The sequence below is a fragment of the Lonchura striata genome, chromosome 2 (genome assembly GCF_046129695.1).
Source record: "Lonchura striata isolate bLonStr1 chromosome 2, bLonStr1.mat, whole genome shotgun sequence".
NCBI classification, from domain to species: Eukaryota; Metazoa; Chordata; class Aves; order Passeriformes; family Estrildidae; genus Lonchura; species Lonchura striata.
In genome coordinates, this window is record NC_134604.1 from 93,695,610 (window position 1) to 93,714,966 (window position 19,357).

Consider the following 19,357-nt stretch of genomic DNA (forward strand, 5'->3'; position numbering starts at 1 on the left):
GACATGAACTAACAAAATTACTTTTTATTTCCTTGTTTTGATGTCACATTAACCACCAGGTTAAGAAAGTTTTTCCCAGTGTGATAAAAATACTGATACATCTTTAATAGATGCATTGTTTCTCCAAGAAATAAAACTTATCTTGTCCATAGAGAATTTCCATTCAGACAATTTATGTATCTGGGAACAGCCAGGACATTTTTTGCCTCAAAAATATCAAAGTGTCTAGTTCTATAGGTTCTTGGTATGAAAAGCTGTAATTAAGATCTGAAAGAAAGAAAAGCAACTTTCCTTACCCTCACACTTTCCCTCTGGAATTGCATACTCTTCTGAGATGTGTCAAATTGTGAAGCATTTATCTTTAGGGACAGCATCTTTCTGGCCTCCTTTTTATCACAGCAAGAAGAAAACTAACTTTCTTTGACTGTTTTTGTTGGTTAATTAAGTATTAATTTAATTAAGTATTAATTTAAAGTATTTTTAAATTCAAGGAAAAATATGATTCATGGAATATGAACCTTGAATCCTAAAATATGGAAAGCATTGTGTGTTTTTGGAAGATTTTTTTTTTTGGAAGGTCAGTTATATAACAATGGAGCTTCTTAAAATGGTAAAACAGGAAACCTGATATCCACTATGACATTAGAGGGCATTATGTGCAGCAAAATAATTGATAATTCTTGAAATACTTTTGAAAAATAATATTTAGAACCTGAATCTTCTGAAACTGCAGAAGTGACATTGAGAAAATTTCACTTATCAGAATTTGCAGAGTAAGATTATACATACACTACTAATTAAATCTAATTAAATACTTAGCTAACACACCCTTTTTTTTTCTCAAGTTTTCTTCTTCATTTCTTCATGTTCCTTTCCCTGATAAATATGTCAATCATCAAAGGACATTAGAAAAGCTTACAGTCTTTCTGGGGTAGATTATAGCACCTCCAGTGCTGTTTAAGCATGTTTGCTTCTCTAAACTACACTTTAAGACAAGAATGTCAATCTCTTACTGTATGAGAGAGGTGTCAATAGGGCAACAGTGTATTTTAGTATTACATGGTACCAAAGCTGAAAATTCAAAAAATCCAATATATACAGAATAAGTCTAAACAAGATAACACTCAAAATAGAAGTTATGCTAATATAGCATTCAAACTGACATTCACTGCTATTCTCTGCTTCTTGGGATAGTATCTCAGGCAAGGTGAAATGGCACTCCTTGCTTGTAGGTTAACTCTTTCAGAACTGGTTTGGGGATTACTGTGCAGCACTGAATGACAGTGGACTGGGATAGCTTTTGATTCTGGTGACTTTGGTAAAGTCTCAGGTATATTTCACATTCCAGAGTCTCAAACACTTTATCACTGTGTAATATGCATGTTTCCCCACCTTTAAAACAGTAGTTGGTTTTAATAAACACTAACATTCTTTGGAAGATAGCAGTAATGACTGCTAAGGAATTTTTATGTAGTTCTTCAAAAGGATTATCTACTGTATCATTAAATGGCTATGTAGTCAAAGAATGATACATACAGACCTCTCCCTGCACCTCAGAAGTAATGGGTAGAAATTTTAGGAATGTGTTTTATCTTCATATTGCCATCTAACATTCAACACAGGAGATCAGCCTGCAGTACTTGAGAGTTTCACAGATTTCTTGTCCCCTAAATATTATTCTAATGCTGCCTGACTACAGAGCAGCTTTCAAGATGTTGACACTTTTCTGAAGGGTAACTTATTTTCAAGAATTCTGCGTGAAGTACTGGACTCAAAAGAAAACTGTATATGAAGCATTCTCAGACAGTTACTGCAAGCTTACAAATCATGATCTATTTAGCATTCAATTATTTACTTACAGGCTGAACCCCTTCCTCAACAGAACAGAAACATTAATGAAAGAACAAGAGAGATCCACGAAACTGTGAACACTGGGTTTAATCCAAAAGTTTCTGGACTTATGTTATTGAAATCTCATAGTACAGAGCTTTAGCCACTAAAAGTGAGGAATAATATTGTCAAATATAGTAATCTGTGTTCAATTTTGTATATGGCTTCATGAACATTAATTAAAATAAACCCTACTCCCCTACTCTTCGTTACATTGAAAGGTGACAATTTTTACTGCTTTAACATGCCAAACAGCTCCATGATGTACCACTACCACCACAGAAGTCTATCTCCCACTTAAATTACAGCTTTAGCAGATTAACAAAGTTTTGCTGATAGCCCTTGATCCTTTTTTTATTACAACTGCTGCCCATCTGTCATTTTTGATGATGTTTTAACGTATATTTACATTAACCTTTTGTCTCCTTCTTTCTAATTATATTGTACAGGAGTAAGTTCTTACCTCCTAAAACTACTGTTGCTTATGTATTTCTCTTGCAGAAGTGTTCCAGCTACAGAGTGCTAGGTAGCATACACATATTTAAGAAATATGGGGAGTTTGTTAAGCATTGTAGTATCTTGAAGGGATGCACAGCTTACATGAATTCTTATATTTATCCTTCTATTTCTTCTTATTTCTTTCACACCTCTGTCCCCTAGAACCTCTTCTTGATTAATTTTCCAAATTATCTTCTTCATTAATTTCATAGAATTAAAGACAAACAGCAAGTCTATCCTCTTGTTACTTTTGGGGAATTAAGCCAGCTCTTTCAAGTTACCTGACTCTAATTTTCTTTCCTAAATAGGTATTTACTTATTTTTAGGTGCTGTTAGCATATGTGTGTTTCATAAAATTAAAAAGGATGGGGAGATAATCAGGAAGAGGAAAAAATTTCCGTGACTTTTATGAGGTGTCATATGGGATTTGATTGCTTCTTTTTATCTATGTAATTTAATTGTTCAGAGTATTATACCTTGAAGCTGTTTTGTGAATCTTTAGGAGTGAGAAAGATTTACATTGTTGGTTCTGTGTCTAATTAAAAGTGATTACAGTAATTTCCCTGGAGTGAACTAGTGCTGTATTTGTTTCAATGTCTTAACTAACATGGGGAAAAAAAAAAGACAGAAAGGTGCTTCTCTTACCCACAAAAGGTTATCTGCGAGAGTTACTTATGGCCTGCTTTCAGCTAATATGATTACTTAGCCACATATAACATAAGCTCATGTAACTTACCAGGCTGTTGAATCCCAGAGCACCTAGAGCTTGTTTCAGTATGGTGAATTTCTCCCTGTTTTGAGGATTGGCTGCTAACATCGCCTCTTCTGATACAGTCTGGCTTAGATACCTGCAAAGAGGGAAAACAGAATATCTGGTATTTACAAGGCTGGTGCATGATCAAGCTTTTGAAGTTAAAGTTCAGCTTTACATTTCTAACCAGAGGTTTACTGCAGATTTTTCTCAGCCTTTTGAGGGAGCAGTACCAGTGACAGAACATGCTGTATTTCTTTCTTAAACTTTTGCTTAAGACTCCCCACAGCCCTAACTTTAGTCCTACATGGCAGCTGAAATTTCAAACTGGGTTTATACCATTGCCAGTTTTGCCACTCTTGCACTACCAGAGATTCCCCTTCAGAAGGTAGATTTGAAGAAAACTTCTGATAGCTCTGACTGCTCCAAATTCCCCTCTTGCTGATGAGGGAATAGATCAGCCCTTAACTACCACAATGATCATTCCTTCCCCCAGCAGCTGAATGGGTGATGGGTGTACTCAACATCTCTCAAAATGAAGCAGTAACGAAGTACATAGAGTAGTAAGTGTACAGCCCTTAAGGTGTACTGCCTTGCACACTGCAAAGCAAAAGGCAATTTTATGTACCTTCCTAAAAACAATTAGCAGAGATTAACAGAGATAACAGATTATCAGAGAGAGAGACTAGTGCAGCAGCTAACTCAGGAAAAAGAAAATGTAATCAACATAAAGAGTAATAACACAAAATAGATTAATCACAAACTGTAACAAAATAGATAATTGAAAAGTGCAGCAATCTAGTATTTACAACCATTTATTTTGACCCTCGAAGTAAGTCCATATTTTTAAAAGTATTCAGGTATCTTATAGAGCTGAAATCACTAAGAGTGAGGTGTCTGAATATCTTACAGGATCTGACTTCTAATAACATGATGCTGAATATGTAAGATATTTTCTTTTCTTGTTTTCATCAAATGAGCATAATCATTAAAATACACATTCATCACAAAATTTGCAATCTTCACAAATGTCACTTAAATAAACAACTCTCCACACCTTTGTCCAAATAACATCATCACTGCACCAAGAAAGGTAGACAATTTACACACATTTCAGCCCTCACCCTTCATCACAATTACAACAAAAATTCCCCACAAGTATTCTGCTCTCTACTGATGTTCAGTCCACGATCTGTCACTTAAATATGGGAAACAATACTGGTTTAATTTTTGACAATTCTTGTTTGCAATCATGTTCTCATACAACTATAGAGGAGACATAGTTCCAAAATAAACTATTACCGCAGAAGGTCTGGAAGCACTCTAGTAGGGGTGGTAGCTCTTATAACGATGCCCTTTTACATGAATGCATGTAGGAAGAATTATTTAGTATTTGCACTTTTATAACAGATGAGGTTTAAGTAGTACCCACAATGAAACATAAAGTGCATTTTTAGTGAATCCATATCAGATTTACCAGTGTGGATTCCCTTTGCAGTGATAATGGCATAATTTACCCCAGCAAGTGGGCAGAAGAAAAATGATGGGGTTAAAAATGTGTGCCTAGGAGCATAAGTCCCTTTTACACCCACAGGAGGACTAACTCAGCAGTCATCTCAAGTATGAACAAGCCTCTCATATCAGTGGATAAAGCTGGTGGCTCACAAGCCATTGAGAACGTGTGTCTGTGAGCATCACTGCCAGGACTCAGCACTGGTTCCTCAAGGTTACTAAAACATTCATTTTGTCAGACTGAGATAGGTAGAAATGATAAAATTGCTGTCAAATCAACTATAGCAGATGATACATAGTCAGATTTATGATTTTTTTTTTTTTTTTTTTTTTTTTTTTTTTTTTTTTTTTTTTTTTTTTCCCTGGGGATTTTTACATTGCCTGTAGGATCAAAAGCAGCCTAGAATACATTTAATACTGAATCTGGCATAGAACCTTCTGGTGTAAAGGTTAATCCGTCAGAAAACTTTCCACTCTTCTGAACTGCTGCATGAGTTTATGCCAGTAACATGTTATGCATCATAAGTTGGTGGCACTTTTGCTCCATAATTCGGAGATTTACAGCAGCAGCCACTCTGCTGTCAAAACATTCTATTGTTGAATGCTGTAGGAGTTGGAAGCATATGGCCATTTCTGCAAAAAACCCTTCCTCCTCAATGGTTTTCTCCCTAAATAACTCTTTGTCTCTCTCTATACTGAACAGGAGTAGTCTTTCCTGATGTGTGAAGAGAACACTCCACACTTCTTTTTAAGCCACCCCATTTAACCAGCACTTTTTTAGCACAGCTGAAGTGCTGGTGGGTACTGCTGTTGCAGAAAGCTGTGTGAATACTACCAACCCCTCTGAAAGCAAGCTGCAGCCCAGCAAAGTGGTGCAGAGCCCTCACTCCCCGAGAGACAAGGGCTGAGCTGCAACCACACGTGCCAGTTCTTGCCTTCAGCACAGTGCTTGCTGATTCAGCAGGGGGCAAAGTGGGTACCTGCCAAACCAGGTGCCTGTGGCTCTACAAACCATCCATAAACTGCAGCAGCTGCTGGGACTTGCCTGTTGGAATAGCATCTGACTTTCCCAGCTATACGCGTCCTGAAGACTTTTAATCAGCAGATGTGCTGGTGCTCTTGGGAAGGGATGTAGTTGGACATTTTCTAAGGTGCACTTCAATTTAGTTTCCCCAGTCTAAAAGCACTTAAATTATTTTATAACATTTCATGAGGCCCACTCATTTTCCAAACTATTTAAGGACAAATGAAATATGAAACATTGCTTTGAAGATTTGCACATTTGACTGTTATACATTTATAATACAGAGTATACTCATATTAAGGACAGATCAATCATATGGAATACTTGGAACTGCTGATGGGTATCATATAACCCTCACAAAATGTAGGAAATATACAATGTAACAAAATATTTTCTAACCATACAAGGAAATATATTTTCCTATTTATTAAGTTCATTCTGCCTCAGAAACTTAGTAACATTTAGATAGACTTTTATTTTTCTTTTAAAACAGTTCCCTAGCAGCTCATTCTTTCCACCTTAAAGATGTTGAGGACTACAAGGGTTTGAGACATCATTTGTCTCAATATTACTACTGTCACCTATTTATGCTTAAGAACTAGAGTCCAGAACAAATCTTAAATTATCCCCTCTTCTACAAAATTAAGGCAAGACGAAAGAGATGTGTCACAGTGCAAAAGTCCTAATAATAATAAACATTTCTTGGTTGAAGATACATAATTTTTACATAAAGTATAAACTTTTTTCTAGGATGAGTAGCTTTCATCATATTTATAGTGTATTTTTGTCTTTTGACATTCAAGTGGCCTGGGCAGACTGGCATTGATAGTGATGAAGAGGAACTAAACTGCTTAAAATTTAGATTTTCAATCTACATGGAGATTTTATTTATTATTTTTACTTTGATTTTTACTATTGTGAACTATACCCATGAACACCTACAATATTATTTGAGTGTGTGCAATGTTCCTATAAATTTCCAACAAAATAGTCTGTGTTCAAATGTAAACCAGATCTCGTGACTCCTGAGTGTTGCTAATAATTTTAGTAAAAGAGGTACTACTGCTATACAATCCAGAGCTGATGTTCCATAATATCTGATGCACTCAGGCTGTGCACCGGTTTCATGCTTACTTAGTGCAATTTTACTTAGCCTTACTGGCATATCTATGTGGGCAAATCATTCTGTAAATGCACAGGCAAATTAGTTTACTGTAGCTTTAGAAAAAGATTCTCAGATTTTGGATGAAGTTGAGCCTCTTAAATGAAGGTAGCTACCCAGACAAGTGATGTTTTTATCTCTCTCAGAACTGACAAACCAAAGAGTTTCTGCAGTTCTGGTAATTAATCCCTTTTCGCTGACTGTAACTACTTGTTTAAATAGTGCAATATTATGTCAGCAATATCATGCTGATATTAGCATCGGACTAGTACTTTTAACAGACAGTTTATCAGCACACAAAAAAGTTCTAAACATATGGTTGGTGATTTTTATTTCAGAAAAGAAGAAACTCACTGATTCACAAAACTTATTTTTTTTTAAAGAAGATCAACTAATTGAATTGCAGTATAGTCACTTTCAGTAAAGCACAATGGTACACTTGATTTTTCATGACAAACTAGACATTTAGTGAGAAATAATTGACTATAGAATCTTTCTTCCTGATTTTTTCCCTAAAAGTTCTAATTTGCAGCAACGTAGCAATCTAATCTATTCTAGTCTATACAAGGAAAAAAAATAGTATTTAGAAGATAAAGTCAATGGTGGTAATTTTTTAGATTATTGTTAATCATAATATGCAATTTTTGAACTATCATTAAAATGACACCATAGATCATATTTTCAGGTAAGAGTATGACTAGTACAACCAAGAGTATAAAAAAGTACTTTTCATGGCATTCAGTTCTTAAATATTATCGACCCATATAATTCCATAATTACTTTACCTGTTTACCTTATCTTTCTCCTTAAAATGGTTGCACATAATCACAATTATTCGACTTATATATTTGGTACACAGATCTCAAATAATAAGAAGAAATATGTATGTTACCTTATCTGAGCAATACTGAACTTTTGTGACATAAGCATTTTTCAAAATTTTCTACATAAACCTACCAGTTAAATACTTTGTTCAAATAATTAATCCTCTGCTTAGATGACTGAGCAAATAATGAGACTAAAGCTACAACTAGCTAAGACAAGCAAAGACTAAAAACAAAATTTTTGAGTATTAGTTTGTTGCTGACAGAAACTCAGCAAAATAATACCTGATTTACATTAATTTATTTTCTTTTGAAGTGTAACCCAAGTGCATATAGTAACAAAGTGATCTACCTCATTCAACATAAACAATTCATGTAATTTCTGTTTATGCTTAGAACTGCTACATTTATTTAAAATCTGTGAAAAAACAAAAATACATCTGATAATAAACATTGATATTTCACTAACAAAATAAATTAAACATTACCAAAACACTATCCTAATCACTTTGCATTTGTAGAATCTGGCATCTGAAATGTTCACCTATTCTGTAGGAGCAGCCATTTTATGCCACACACAATATTACATATTGCTCTGTAGGATAAAGAAATATCTACTTCACTGCAGTGGTTCCAGTCATATCTGGCAGGGAAACTGTCTGAAAGAGATTCATGGGTTGCAACCAATTCACCAGAAATTCCCTTTTGTCTGGACTGTTAGAATTTGGTTTCAATTGAAGATGAACTGTGGATTTGTCAGATGGACATTGCCTTTCTGAGGTCTCTCCTGAAGTAAAAACATCTTTTCATTAATAATTAAAAGAACTCTTGGTAGGGTAAAATCATTAAGTGGTTCTAAGTCACTGTAAAATTTTAAATTTTAAATCCCTACAATTTAAAAAGGTAGTTGGGATTTAAGCTAGCATCTAGCTGCTTCCCACTTGACTCCTTTTCTGGTGGAGAGTGAGTGCTGACACACCTCCATTTTGTTGTACAGCTTTTTGGGCTATACCAGGTTTGGCATAAAGGAAACAGTACAAAATCAGTACAAAAAAAGTCTTGAAACTATTATAGATGAGAGTGAAGTAAATGCTGCTTGTGGTAATAAGGATTTCAGCAACCACAGTCAAGATCTTCAGTAAAAAAATCCCTCAGGTTACAGGCAAAAATCTTCATTTTTCTAATTGTTTATACTCAGAACAATCTGTGCTCAGATTAGCAAGAGACAATATATCTTTAATACCAAAAAACCCCAGAAAAACAACCCAACCAAAACCAAACAACCAAAACCACACAGAAAAGCAAGGAAGTGTAGTAGTTAAAAAAGCACTGTATTTTTATTTTATGAGGAGGAAAATTTCTTCTGATCTTGAAAACAAATATTTTGACAAGTTCTAAATCATCTTTCTTTTTTAAAATTTTAGAAAACTTAAATTTTATAGAAATCAACCTCACATTTAAGAAAAAATGATACGACCAATTTATCATCAGAAAATTTCCAGACACTTTAATTATATTTTATGAGCTAGAAACCAAATAAAATATCTTTTAAGATATATAGATATATATATATATATATATATATATATATATATATCCTCAAAATACCTGGATATTTTTTTTTTTTTTAAGACTGGGGGCACAGAACAAACTAGTGGAATTGGTGAAAATATCCAGTGAAAGCTGGATCAAAATAATTGTCAGGACACATGCTATGACCACCACATCTCCAAGTAAATACAGTTTAGCTTGATTTTGTATCTAGACAGTAAATGATATGTACCTTCCACATGAAATGATTTATTAATAGGGCTACCAGGATGGCTGAATAAGAATTCTTTCTTGCATATAATCACTCAGAGAGGATAAGATCTTTATTCCACTGGGCTTCTGGGTAGAGGTGTACAGTAAATTAACTCAAACTTAACTTAGACTTTAGTTCTTATGCTTTTTCACATATGAAGTGAAAAAAAAGATAAGGCTGGAAGTCACAACAAAAACTTTGCTTACTCTAAACACCATCCTGAGGTAGAAAATCACAAGTTTCAAGATCTGGGAATGATAAAATCATGGTCCTGATAAGAACTGGGAACATGAATGTGAACTTGGATGAAACCGCCCTGGCATTAGGTCACAAATCAGTTATATTTTCTTTCTTTTGTGCTGCTGAGGCAATAGATTTTCAAAGGACCTCTCTGTTTGCACAGTAGATCCTGTCTTGATAAAAAGGCTTGTACCATTGTATACCAGATCTCTAGAGGCCTTTTCTTAATCAAGAGCAAAGGAAAATATTATTTTTCTCTGTTTATATTTCTTCAGTTGGTAAAAGAAAAAAACTGAAAAAAAAAAAAAAAAAAAGCATGAGAAGCACTGAATGTCCTAATCTGTTCTTTTTTGAGACTCTCGGCCAACTGGCTCCTGTGAAGAATTAAAACTTCTATGATGTGCTTTCTTTTGCTGATCCACTTGTCCACTTGTAATTTCTCTGCTATTAGTAGGATACCTCTATAACTTATCCAGAGAGAAATAGAATAGTATCAACTCCTACTCTGGCACAGTTGAACACAAAATACAGTATATTTTGTTTGCTAAAAGGAGGCAAAAAATATTGCGTAAAGAATTTACATGGAAGGAGCAAAGAATAAATACTCAAGATAAACTGATCACTAAATACAGGACTCTCTGTCAATACTTTGCTCCATACAGGACTCAATTAGGCAGTGCAAGCCTCTGCAGATCATGTTGTGAATCAGAAAATCTAGATTTTTTTCTATAAAGCTCTTATTTATTTTACAAAAATAGCATACAAATAAAAGTCATAATATTCTTTTACAAATTTAAAATATTAAAAAATAAAAATCTTAAAACTGAGATCCTGATGCTTAATATTCATTTATCAAAGCCAGAAGATTTTTGTTCCAACTTTTAGGACAAAAACCCCATGTTTTGGTTTTTTTTTCTGTTGTTTGTTTTGGTTTGTTTTTTTTTTTTTGTTTGTTTGCTTGGGGTGTTTTGGATTTTTTTGGTTTTTTTTATATCACGCTGTAAGCCTATGGAAACCTCTCATGCAATAGTTCTCCAAAAACATTATGTGTGGTTTGGTTAAAGAAATTTAGAAGGGATGATTGAAACTAGGCACTTTCAAAACATCTTCTTCATCCTGGATATGATTTCCTGTATATATCTCCCCTCACACAGACGTGTCCAAATTCTTTCTAATCATGATGATAAGTAGGATATAGAAGTGACTTGTCACTTGCTATGCATGAGCCTCTCCATAAATCATAAGGCAACTGCTAGGAAATATTGTGCCCATAGCTCAGAGAAGAGCACATCAGTCAGATGGAATGGATTCAGGAATACTGACTGGAAACATTCATTTTATTCTGATGCTATAAAGGTTTTTCTTACAGCTTGACCTTAATTAAAATGTGCCATTAAAAAGAATACACAAGTGTGCTCTCAGTGCCAACTGCTATAAAATCTTGTTTCAAAAACAGACACAGACCATGCCCATCATGACATCATATATAGTGATTTTATGCCACTGGAAAAACAAGAAGTTGGTTTCTTTTCTTGTCAGGTTTACAGGTACTGTGAAGTAGAATAATGAATTATTTCACCACTGTGTATTGCCCCAATTCAGCAAAACACTTCTGTGTAACTAACTTCAAACCCATGCATTGTCCCACTGATTTCTATTGAATCTTATTATCAAAATAAATATCAATAACTGGAAGTTATAGGTGAAGACCCTCTGTTGAGCTCTAGTTCACTGAGAAAGAAGGAAAGGCAGACTGAGGTGTGTGAGTCTGGAGGAAATAAGTAGTACTGGCGACCTAGACTGTCAGCTGTCCCAAGCATTGCTTACATATTTTTTAGGCCTTAATTACATTATCTTACACTTGTTTCTACTCTATGCAATGGAGACTACAAAGATACACAAACAGTCCTGAACTGTAACTGTATGACCTAGGCATAGTGCAGAAAACAATATTTAGCTATTTAGCTTAGATGAGCGTGTCCCAACACAACCATGGCACTTTTTGCTCAACACCATCTGGGGAGTCTCTGATACACTTCACAATGAGCCACACAGAATTATCTTTCAGCTCTACTTGTCATTATATAAAGTCTCAACCAGAACATTATTACAAAATCTTCATTAGTTGATGCTTTGTCGCTTGAAAAATCTCAAGAGAGCCAATGTCACAGGAGGATGGAGCAGTATTTCATAATCAGGTTCCAGCTCTAACACAATCAATATGCATGTTGTGGGTGTCATTTAATGTGACATTGTATTAAGAAGCATGGATTAACAAGCTAAATCCCTTCCTTCCCCTTATTAGTGCTGCCCAATGAACCATATACTTGCACAATTATGTGAAAGGCATATGGCTTTTTCCTTTGCAGTCCCCATTCCTCTTTCTCATGCAGTTCAGGGTAGTAGTCCTGATTAAGTACAATGGTCATCAGTAAAAATTCAACATTACCAGATCCGTTAATTTTACTTTAGGTTCATTCAGGTATGGGTTAGTTACAGACAAAACATAAGCACTTAAAAACCAGTATTCTTAAAACTATGTCAGTTTACTGACCTCATATTAAATATTTGTGAAGTATTTCTCTAAAATACATTAAATTTTTGTAAGAGTTTAGTTATTCCTGTGACTATTTACTAATTCCCAAGATGCAAATTAGGTATAATTAAATTTTAGGATTGATTAGCCTGGCTGAAAGTTAATGACTTCATAGTTCTACATATGTTTTAAAAAATGCTTTTAGAACTGCTGGGATAAAGGGTATTGAGTATATAAAAGAAAGCCATTACCTTTCAAAAATATATTCCAATAATCTCTACCATACTTACTAACTCACAGAGTAAAAAAATTCAACAAACCTTTTTATTTCTTTAAATATCTCATGTGAATATGGGAGGACAATGTATTCTGCTTAGTGAGGAAAAGCTGCTTTGCACTTAGCACTGTTTGATGTGTAAACAGGAATGAGATAAAGACAAAGCAAAACAGTTGACATCAATGAAGTAAATGACATTTCCAGAACATGATAATGAATAGCTTCTGGCTTTTTTCTCTCAGGGAAAAGGGGCATGTATTATTGCTTTTTTTTCCCTTTATCCCCAGTTTTTAAACATATTAGAATCTGAAAAATTTTCATACCCTTTGAACCTTGTTACCCTGTAGCAATGAGCTGGAGTTACTCCTTATCATTAAAGTGCACATATTTTTCATAACTCGTGCAATAAAGTACCAAAAACAGCACTTTAAAAAATCTGAATTGCTTTGTTAATGTCAAGAGTTAAGGTATCACCATAATATTAATTAAATAAACACTGTAGACAGATTTGATGACAGCCAGAACACAGCTTTTATTTTTAGTTTTCTAAGCTAACAAAATTACAAGTTATGTATGTGTTTTGTAAACTGGTTTTAGCACAAAAAGCTCATGTGTTATCCGGTAAGTAGTTTTGCCTTGATATTTTATAAATTAAGTTTCAAATACTTCTGTAAGAAAGACTATGTGTACTATGAAGTACATGAGTTTTACAGAGAGTGGATAAACTGAAAAGGAAAGCAAAGAAATACATACTGGTCTTTAGCCTCAAAATGCTAAATGTTGGTAGGCTTCAATCAGCTATATTTTTTTTTCCTAATTATATTGATAATCCTATGGAATAGGTTGAAATCAGAGACTCAAGCATCCTGTTCCTAAAATCACATAAAAACATAAATTTAGAATTATTCCATTAGAGGAAAAAATGAATTTGCAATAAGAGTGACTCAAAATAGAAATTTTCACACGTCTGATGGTAACACAAGAATTAATACAGACAGTATACCTTGAACTTTTTATCTGACTCATGATTCAGATATTTTACAGGACAGAATCACAACATCTGTGAACTACCACTCTAAAAGTATAATTTTGAAGCTTAATATACATGAAATAAAGAGCATAATATTGATGATGATGAAAAAAGTAGCTGAAGATGTAAAATTAGCCAGTCTGCATGCAAGTACAAACTGGTCCAATCTGCTTCCTGAAATGTTTCAAAAATTGTTTGAACTTTGCTCCTACAACTAAAAGCAATTTTGTATTTCTGTGTTCAGACTTTGGCATTGGTTGCCAGGCAGATGTCATGAAGTTTATAAGCCTCAAAGCCATTTCTCCACCAGCACTTGATAGTTTTAAAATGCTGATTCATTAAATAAAGCTTACTGTGTTAAGAGCCACAGTATCTGATCTAAACTATAAAAAGTGCTTAGGAAACCTGCTTATAACTCTCACCAATATCCAGTTAAAATACTGATAATATGCTTCAAAATTATCTCATATTACTGATTGTAGTGCACAAATCAATTTCAGATAAGCTGATTTACAAGAAGCACTCTTCTTCCTGTATATGCAGGTATGACCATGTGTATTCAGATGCGTATATTAAACAAATAATTCTCAACAGTAAGATCCATTTAAAGCACTTTTAACTTGGTTAAAAATAAAAGGTAAGGCTCCCCCAAGACACTAGGCAACTTTTGAAATACTAGAAAATATATATATATTATTTACTCAAGATTGAAATTTCTTTTTAGAAGTATTGATAAAATTAATTAATTAATCAATAATGATAATTCACCTTTCATGGGCTAAGAAAGTATCATACACTACACATATATGATTTGGTGCAGTACCAAACTTTATTGGAATTTACTTTTTTCTACAAAGCAAGAATATTCTCTTTGCAACTATAAATGGAGCAAATTAATGTATATTTATATATGTTATCTATTTAGAAATCAACAATCCACAATTAACAATTGCTACTCCTTTAATGTAAGAGGAGTGTTCTGCTTTTCACACAGCCACCAGGCTACGTGATGCTGGACACAGGGTTCAGTAATGGAGAACTGCCATCTGCTCTCCTATACTCAGCCAAGACCAGCTTTGCCTCCTGCCTCAGGACCATTTTTGTCTCAAATGCATTCCAGGACCATCCAAAATGTGAACAGGATGGGTGTATATGCCTGTTTCTCTCATATTTTTTCAGCCTTAACAATAAAATCGTGCTGGATGAAAGGTCTCAAATTAAATACTTCTGACATTAAATCTCCTGCAGTGTCCTCCTTTGCCTCTCGTAAGGCACCAAGGACACAGAAACTCAGCAAACCTGAAGTAAAACTCAGAGACTGCACACTGAGATCTCAATTGAAAGGCGACATGTAAGCAAGTTATTTACACTGACCTTATATTGTATAAAATACTGTATAAACTGGCCTTCCAAAAGCACATTTGAAGATTCAGAGTACTTTCATTGTTTGTGTGTCAAAATAGGACAGTCTTCCTACTGGGTCTTAGTGCTAAAATCCACGCTGTATTTACACATAGGGATTGCAAAGCTAAGTTTCATTCAAATACATTGCTTTCTAACAAAAATGAAAACAAATACAATTATAAAAAGGTAATAAAAATAAATGGAGAAGAAATATGATCACAGAATAAATTATGCTTTAAACTAGTCGTTTCCCTCCTAAGATATATGGGAAGCAGGAATGGTAATAGATTGGAGAGGATTGCAATTTCATGTTTAAAAAATTTGCTCCAGAATAAACTACATAAAAAAAGAATTTGAGATGTTCCCATTTGTTCCAGTTTTGTCTTAGAGGCCAACCTAATTCCACAACATACTCACTGAAGTTCAGTTCATCATAGGACATATTTTAATATATGCTGCTCAATTCCTCTTAATTGCTACATGATTTAGGAGTCCTGTTTAAACAGGAGATTAGGTCTGAAATGTGGAAAATATACATAATGGATCTGAAAATATACTGGGAAAGGAATGTCAGAGAGCATGATGAAAATGGGGGAAGACTGCAGCAACAAGGAAGTACAGATACATCTGTGATAGTGAATCTAATTTCTCTAAACTTAAAGACATGAGTTATGAGTTATACAGAAGAAATCCCAAAGAAATACTCAGAAATGCTATGACAATCTCTAGCAGTGTCAGTGTTATCACATCTCAATTTGAGACAGAAAAGTGATAAAAAAATAAAGTGAACAATGGTATAAATAGAAAAATACATAGAATCATCATCATTATTGAAAGGCTTGGGCTGGCAGGGACCTTAAAACCCATCTATTTTCAATTCCCCTGCTATGGGCAGGGATGCCACCCACTAGATCAGAGTGGCTTCAAAATTCTAATGACACAGAATAGTCTCCAATTGTTTTAAAACAAAATAATTCTATGAAATAACTTATTTTTCTATTTTAATTATTTACAGTGAAAAGCCACAGACCTATTTTTTACCAGTGGTTAGTTAGCACTTTTCTTAGTCTTCATAATCCTCTTCTTGGTTGAAAACAAAACACAAAACTGGTGTCAGTGTACCAGCATCAAAATAAATACTGTAATTACTGTGTAGGTTTAATACTAAGCTGTAATGCCAGCCTGGTAAATTGATTTCTATCCGTTTAATTATTTGATTTGGTTAAAATCCCACAAAGGTTAAAGTAGAAATTAGAAGGTGCCAGCAGTTGTCAGAAGCCATGCATTACACTTCTCTACAATAATGATTACAAATACAGTTTCCTGGCCATATGGTATTTCTACATTGTTTCAGTCCCTTTTCCTATCATTTCAGTCAGCAGAAAATATGTAGTAAGCTTTTCATTTCAGAACGCTTTCTTGATTTGCATCTCTCTTTGTACAAACTGCATCTGTTTTAGTATTTTTTCTCACCCATATTCTGTTCAAGAAATGTTTAAACTTACAATCAGACAAACATAGGGCTTATTATCACAGACAGGCCACAGACCAGAGAATCATAGAATCATTAGGCTGGAAAAAGTCTTTAAGATCATTGAACCCAAAATCCAGAAACTTGAAACACTTTGGACTTATTCAGCTCTCCCCAGCATGTCTCCTTGTCTGACCAGAGTTCTGGTTGCTCAGGTCTGATATTCACAGAATTGAAAAGTTCCAAAGATCATCTGGGTGATGGGTGATCCATTAAAAGAAATTTACACACCATTCTGTCCCACATTATATTGCATAAAATAAATTCAGAAGCCAGACTGATAGAGTTGCCATTTTTAGGAGCAAAACTAAGATCCTGACATCCTCTGGTCAATAGCACTCAACTAGCATATTCAGAAAATTTTAATTAGTTACTTGTAGGCTTTAGACAAAATTCAGTTTCAGTAACTAACTTCGGAAAATAGTGTGGAAATCAGTAAATGGAAACTATAAATGGCACTAATCTCACACAATCAGGTATAACTTTATGTGCAGTGGTAATTTTGAGTTATGCTTAATGAAAGAACTAGAGGAAGAAAACTATGCTACACTTTGGGTTGACCTTGCCTGACTTTCCTGGAGAGAGCTGGCTACCAGTGCAATGAAAAATACATGGCAGCACAGGGAGCTGAGTGAAGGCAGCAAGTTCAAACAATGGTGAAGAGGTATCAGCTCCACTAGATCTGAGATGAGCTGAGTTCAATGACTGGGGCTCTGTATGTCAATAACAATTTCTGAAACACCCAGTCCTGACTGGAAATTCATCTACAGTAATTGTATCCAAACGATTCTAAGAGTGACTTTTGAAGCATAAATTGCAGAACTGTGTTATCACACTAGATTTATGTAATGTAATAGCTAAGTGGTTTCAGGAGCTGAATCCACTGAATCTCCCTCCACATATGAGACGATTAGCAACCTAGTAAAGTGCAGAGATATATTTTGTACTTAAAGTAAAAGCCAAATTAACTTTCCTACCATTTATGTGAGTAATCACATCTACTTTCAAGCCAGGGTTTCTTTGGCAATTTCACCTCTTGAAGTTACATCCATTTTCTGACTGACATGAAACACTGGTGGGCTGCTTAAACAGTCAGGACTTAATTTCTTCAATAGAAGATAAAATTTAACCTTAATATATATAATTTTCATAGCTCTCTGGAGATTCCTGTTTTTTCTGACAAAAGGTTGAACTTGCCCCAGGAACTTTAAGGTGTAAGATACTCATCAACAGAATTCACAACAAATTGGAGAATCATCTGTACATGTTGTGTTTATTTTTGCACTTCCTTTCCCCATTTAAAGCAATTTATTCTAAACAATGTTTTATTTTATGTATAGTTTTCTGCTAAAATTAAGACAGATGTGTTCAGTAAACTCTAAAGATCCCACTGCTCTTAATTACAAAGTTTGTTTCTTTCTTTTGAATTAAATAGATTTCAATTTTTTCTTGCCTCTTATTCTTCATCTTTCATGCCATGCCACAGCCATGAAAGGCAGAGTGTTCTTCTCCTATTTTCTGCACCTGTTTCTATATCATACCAAAGAAGACAAAAAAGACAAAGCTCTCTAAATCAAATAAATATCAAATGGTATCAATGCCAGTCAAATAATATAAATGCAAGTTTGTGGAATAAAACTAAACATGCAAAAGTAAACTGACTAAAGCAATAAAAATGCAAAATCCAGAGCACTTTTATATGGTCTGATGCAATTTTTTCTATTCCAAACTTACACCAAGGAAATGTAACTTATCAAATATTATCAGATATCTGAGTTAATTTAGGAAAACATTGAAATACAAATAAGAGTGCCTTGACTCCACTGCACCACTATAAATGTAAAATTCATTCCTGAGAAAGCATTATGTCTTTGTTTACACATAGTTTTACAGGTTCAGAGTTATGATGGAGAGAAAAAAAGTTGTTGAAAATAGAGGTAATCAAAATGAATTATTTCTTTGCCTCTCAGAATCTTCCAATGGAGGACTGAACATCCTCTGCCACTATTCAATCAATTTATATGAAGAGTAATACAATGAAGAGGGGATTGTTAACATCAAATGAAAGAAAATACCCAGAGGAATATGAGTTTCAGACTTGCACTCTTGAACAAAGCAGAATTTCTCCAGCATTTATTCCAAAAGCCAGACAAATAACAATTACACTTGGGACCTCAGACAAGACCTTGAGCAATTTTACTACCTTTACCTTGCTAAATAAAAATTCTTGTTGAATTTCAAGTAAGTTAATGATTGTTAAACATCACTGGAGGTATAATTTTTTAAAGTATCCTTTGCAAATAGAGCAGTACTATTAAACGCTGATAATGTCAAAACTGGAATAAATAAATTAATCATTAAAATCCAAAGCTAAGTTTCTGCTTTCAAGAAGAAAAATGCTTTGAATATCTTGACATGTAATTAGAATGCAAGTGCGTAGGTGTGTATGTACCTAACCCTGAATTCAGGTGAACCACTCAAAACAAATGCACAGCCAGATACTCAAAGCAAATACTGTGAAATAAAATTAATAATATAGAGGTATACCTTATATATGATATAGGTATCTGCAAATAGAAAAATAACCACTTAATTTGCAAAATAAAGCAGATAAATAACAGTTCCGCTTTGTTTCAAAAACCTAAGATGTGATCCTGTTTATATATTCTGTAATTGCAATGCAAAGCTCCTAGTAATGTATCTTTTAGGACACAGCTATCCACAAATTTCTCACAAAAGGGGGTTTGAGATAGAGGAAAGGTAATGAATTTTCAGAAACAAACTGTGTATTAACTTCAACACTGACAATATTGTCAGATATTTCCTGAATATTAACATGCACAGTGATGATCTTAAGTAGGAAGATTTAGTCTG

At 34.1% G+C, this 19,357-nt stretch overlaps 1 protein-coding gene across 8 annotated transcripts in view; it reads right to left on the reverse strand.

The window, feature by feature from the left end:
- Positions 1-19,357, reverse strand: part of MYO16 (myosin XVI) — a 358,973-nt gene that overhangs the window by 125,388 nt on the left and 214,228 nt on the right. For all 8 annotated transcript variants that reach the window (XM_031503852.2, XM_021545590.3, XM_021545595.3 and 5 more), the window contains exon 17: positions 3,125-3,236. In XM_031503852.2, the coding sequence (XP_031359712.2) occupies positions 3,125-3,236 (112 nt within the window). The remainder of the gene's footprint in view (positions 1-3,124; positions 3,237-19,357) is intronic.